The 4962-nt window shown below is 29.8% G+C and overlaps 1 protein-coding gene across 1 annotated transcript; it reads left to right on the top strand.

The window, feature by feature from the left end:
• The first annotated feature begins 4222 nt into the window (after window positions 1-4222).
• LOC129288463 (uncharacterized) lies at window positions 4223-4732 on the top strand. The gene has a single exon (XM_054925054.1). The coding sequence runs from the start codon at window positions 4350-4352 to the stop codon at window positions 4725-4727; it is 378 nt and encodes a 125-aa protein (XP_054781029.1). The 5' UTR covers window positions 4223-4349; the 3' UTR covers window positions 4728-4732.
• The last annotated feature ends 230 nt before the right edge of the window (window positions 4733-4962 follow it).

The following is a 4962-nucleotide window of genomic DNA, read 5'->3' as shown; positions in this document are numbered from 1 at the left end:
TTAGTAATTAAAAGCTGCTCTGGTCATCTCATTGTACTGTTCAATCCTAAATATAGGAGCTATATAATAATCAATTTATAGAGATTAAAGAAATTATCAGTTAATTTAATTTTTCTAAAACACCCCCATTGAATCCTTTGCATTGAAATTAACCCATTGAAGGAAACTCCCCTTTATTATAGTCAATCAATATGAATAATTAAAAAAATATAAATTTATGAGACAAAGTGATGATATATTACATTTATAACCAAAATAAATCCTTTAACTATCTTCTTTATTTAGGACAAAAAACTGGGCTTAGTTCTTTACTTATTAGTCGATTCAAACTTACGCATTGTTTGGCTTAGTAAAATGAATAGGAGGAGGGATTTTAATAATCCCTCTAAATCTATCTAATCTGGGAGGACGGTTAAGAAGAGAAAGGAGGACAAATTTATTAAGGGTGTGTTTATACATGAAGATTTGTATTTAGTTCTTTAATCTTATTTATAAGAAAGAGATAGAAGATTAATTTTTATTCTATTTATAAGACGATTTATTATTTTCTTTGTTCATATTTACCTTTATGCAATTGTTAAATGATAAAAAAAATGATTAAGGATTTTTTTGTCTTTATTAAAGATAAAGGTAAAAACATATTAAATTTTAAAAGAGAGCTACTGAGATTTAATTTTTTTTATTTCAATAAATAGGATTAAAAAGAGTATATTTAAATTTGAACCAAGTCATTTATTTGGATACATAAATAGTCTTTGACCAAATCTATATTTTATTAGAATTTCTTTATAATTTTAAATTTCTTTTAGATCATAACTATTTACAATTCCACTTTTTTTAAATATTTTATTTTCTTCACATTTTCATTATTGATGTCTCTATTAATTAGTCTCACTAGTCCTCTCATTTCTCATTCTTATCTCTCACCAGTTAGTTAATAGAGATAATCACCTATTTTAATAAATATTTATTATACATTTTTAAATTATTTTTTATAATTTATATTAATAAAAAATAATTAATATTTGTTTATATTGATTAATATATAATATTTTAATCTATTTTTTATTTTTAGATATAATTATTATAGTTAATTAATTTTTTAAATTAAATAATATAATTTTTTTTTATAAATAAAAATGGAGGAAATATGTTTTAGAAGCAATGAAGCTCATAAGAGTGATTCAAAAGAGTTTGGTGAGTGTTTAATTAATGCTGGGCACGTGAGTAAAGACTAAAAAGAGGGCATCATTAAGACAGCCTTTAAAGCCCATTGACTACGTCTCCATATTTATGATGTGATTATTGTTGCTATCCATCCTCACAAACCTCACCATTCACAACGCAGGTAGGTAGGCTGAGGCTTTTCTTTGGCCCAATTCGAAGGAGTCGGCTTTGCTTCTGTGTCTCTGCTCCTCCTTTGCTCCTCTTCCTCTGCATTAATCTCTGAAAAGTTAAGATCTAATCTTTTTTTTATTTTATATTTTGTATAATAAAATATTTATAAAAATTATATTGTAATAAATTTGATTATCAATTTAGACAATCTAAATTTATATTACAAAAATAAATATTCATAAAATAAGTTAAATAAATATGCTCATTATCAGTTTAGACAATATTAATTTAATTTGAACAATCTAATTTAATATCATAATTTTTTAAAATTTTTGTAAATTGACCTATTTTTTTATAGAAATCTAGACTATCCATGATCAGATTTATTACAATATATTTTTTTGTAATTTTTATAAACGTTTTATTTTAATAAATACAAAATAAAAATAAAGATAAAAGAATTAAATCTAAATGTTCAAGTTAATTTAAACGGTCCAAATTTGCTCTTGGATGCAGAGAAGCAAAGAAGGAGCAAAGGTGACCACCAATTTCACCTACTCACAAACAACATAAATGCATTCAACTCTTTTGCTCCTGACTATGCTTAGTCTCCTTTGGGGAAAAAAAAGTAGTAGTTAATATTTAAAAGAAGCGGACCCTATAATGGAGCTGAGCTTCTTATCTTTTAGAAAATTTCCACATAAAATCAAGTCAATAGAACACCCAAATGAAATATATTTTTAAATAAAACAAAATATATAAAACAGCAATAAATATGAAAGGAGTATTAGCTTATAATTTAATCGGTAATAACAAATTTAACCTCTCAAAAAGAAATTTTTTTTAATCATTAGAAGAATCTTCAATATGTCTTTTTTACTATTGAAGTGAAAATCTAAAATTCAATTCAAACTAGAAAAAAAAAAGAAAAGAAACTCAACACCCTAACCCATTTGATACGTTAAATAAACGGCGAATATCTAATAGTATGTTCACAATATATATTACTTTTGCATATAATGGAATGGAACTCATGAATTTTCGAGTGCACCACCAGGTAGCTTCCACAAGAAGAAAAGGGAAACATGACTTCAAAATTCCCCAATTCTCACGTCAACTCCATATTCAAACTGATTCCCTCTTCCTCTCTCTCACTCCTTTCACACCACAACCCACAACATAACTGTGCCATGTTATCTAGAACAAAAAAATAAACACTTGGTGGGTGAAACATTTCAGGTTTTTATTATTACGAATAGAACACACATATATATGTAATTGAAGACTATCAGCATATAGAATATTTTTCTTCTTCTCATATTTAAAGCTTATGGAGTGAGAGTGAGAAGGAGAGTGGAAGCAAAAAAGCAAGGGGTAGGGCCAACAAATAGGACCTTAAAAGCAACGCTGATGAGAAGAGGATACTCTGTGTCTGTCTGTGTTACCCATACCATCAATCTCCTTTTGCGTTAACCTTTGACAGTTTCACTCTCTGTCTCCCTCTCCATTCTACATGGCTCCACCATTTCTTTCTTTTGACCAAACCCCTTCTTCTCTCTCCCTCTCTCTCCTCTCTTTTCCATCTTTCTCAGATTCTCTCTCACTCTTCCTCCTGTTCATGAATCACACTTGTTCCAAACTGCTTAGCTTAATTAATTATGGTAGGCCTCCCCATTAAATCATCACTGTTAAACGCTCATCCCAACCATATATATATATAGATATATAAACATATCAATCACCAAACCATTAAAAATACTGGTTCAAGGATTCATAATTAATATTATGATCGAATTGTGGTCAGACAAATTATAAACAAAATATATATTTCAATAAACTGATCAAGGCATCAGTTCAATGATTTTTTGTTTCATATGCTCCTCATACTTTTGGATATTTCAAATCACTCATCTTTGCAAGGCAGTTGCATCATGTCTGATCATATCATCTTTTCTCAAGGTCAAGTTGAACTTTTGCAATTTGAAATGTTTGTTGCGTATTGAAACAGCGCTCCCTTTAGTCGTTGGCATCATTCATATTCTAGATTATAATTAAAGCATTTCTTGTTTCAATTAACAGTTGAAAATTAAGTTAAATAATTCTTGACATAATATTAGAATCAGGGCCTGCAATTTAGGTAATGAAGAATTGACCCTTCTTGCTATCTCATATCATCTACAAGATGACGGGTTACCATATAGTTGATACTTCAAGCCTAATGAACTTTCAAGTTTCGAATATGAAAGCACACTAAAATCAGGTCTTAATTTTTGTTTCTTTTGCTTTGATATTCCAAATCGTTTGTAGAAATTAATTTGATTGATTGCTTGCAGGCAATTTTTTGGACGCATACCTTTTAAAGATAATTTAATTATGGTTGCATGTCTAGGGCTTGGATTTGAGATCTTTGATTAAGCTGGATTACTTTTCTAGCCAATCCAAACACTCATGATTTTGAGTCTACATTTTTAACATATACATATTTGAATTTTCTTGAAAATTGTTACTCCCTCTAATTTATTTTATTAGTCACTTTTTAGGAGAGTGAAGTGATTTACTTTATGAATCATTATATTGATAATAATGTTTTATTTCATAATGAAATGTCTACACTATCTTTAAAAAATAAGAGAGGAAGAAATAAAAAAATATTATATAATTTGTTTATTTTTTGAGGATTATATTTATAATTTTATTAAATTTTATTTTTTATATTTTTATTATATTAGTATTAATAAGGTTAATATAAATAATTTATAAACAAGACAAGAGGAAATAATTCACTTTTTTTTTCCCATCTCCACTGTAAGTTGCTTCCTTACCTATAATTTCTTTGTCTATATATATACACCCTGCCAGGCCATTCAACTGCCCCCTCTTTACCCACTAGCAACTACTCTCTCTCTTTCTCTGCTTCTCCTCTGTTTCTCTCTGTTTATTTTCAATAACCACGAAACGAGGCTCAAATACTGGTTTTTCTGCAATTGATCCTCCCATTTTCCCACTCGCAGATGTCAACAAAAAGCAATAGGGCGTGTTTCAGTCCTGATGTAAATGAGAAACCAACCTTCTTCCTCAAGCATGGTGAGCGAAGTGGAAGAGTATTAGGAAACAGAAAGAGGATAATCGGAAGTTGGACTTTCCGATTGCCAAAAGACCCGAGATTCTCACCGGTGAAATTTCTATTGCGGCTCGGAGCAAAGGTGGCGAGAGCTACTGTAAGGGTTGTTTCCATGAGAAGAAGATCGTCCAGGAAGGTTTCTTCTTCATCAACTTTGGTCAGGTCACGTTCTTTATCAGATCCTACCGATTCACACAGAGCTGAGGCTGTAGAAGATTGCATTGAGTTCTTACACTCTTCTTCCTCCAGGGAGAGACCCTCCAGATGAGTTCTCTGCAAATTGGTGTTAGAGACAATTTTTTGTAAGATTCCAAGGCATGTATAATAGAGAAAAGGGTATGCTTTGTTGATTTGGATTAACATGCTCAGTAAAGATAGGAAAAATGAAAGTTTTGTATCAGTAAAGATTTTTGGGTTCAGTTGGTGATCTTTTGTTGCCTTCGGATTCAGAACAGTCCATCTCGCGCCTTACAAACCTTTTCTTTTCCTTCTTTTACGCATAA

This window comes from Prosopis cineraria, unplaced genomic scaffold, assembly GCF_029017545.1.
Source record: "Prosopis cineraria cultivar Desert tree isolate PC_DT_omini unplaced genomic scaffold, ASM2901754v1 PC12, whole genome shotgun sequence".
Classification (NCBI taxonomy): Eukaryota; Viridiplantae; Streptophyta; class Magnoliopsida; order Fabales; family Fabaceae; genus Prosopis; species Prosopis cineraria.
Note: the sequence above shows the minus strand (reverse complement) of the source record. Positions and strands in the feature narration are given on the sequence as shown.

Excerpts from the sequence above, each read along its gene's own strand:
- LOC129288463 (XM_054925054.1), top strand. The coding sequence starts at position 4,350 with ATGTCAACAAAAAGCAATAGGGCGTGTTTCAGTCCTGATGTAAATGAG.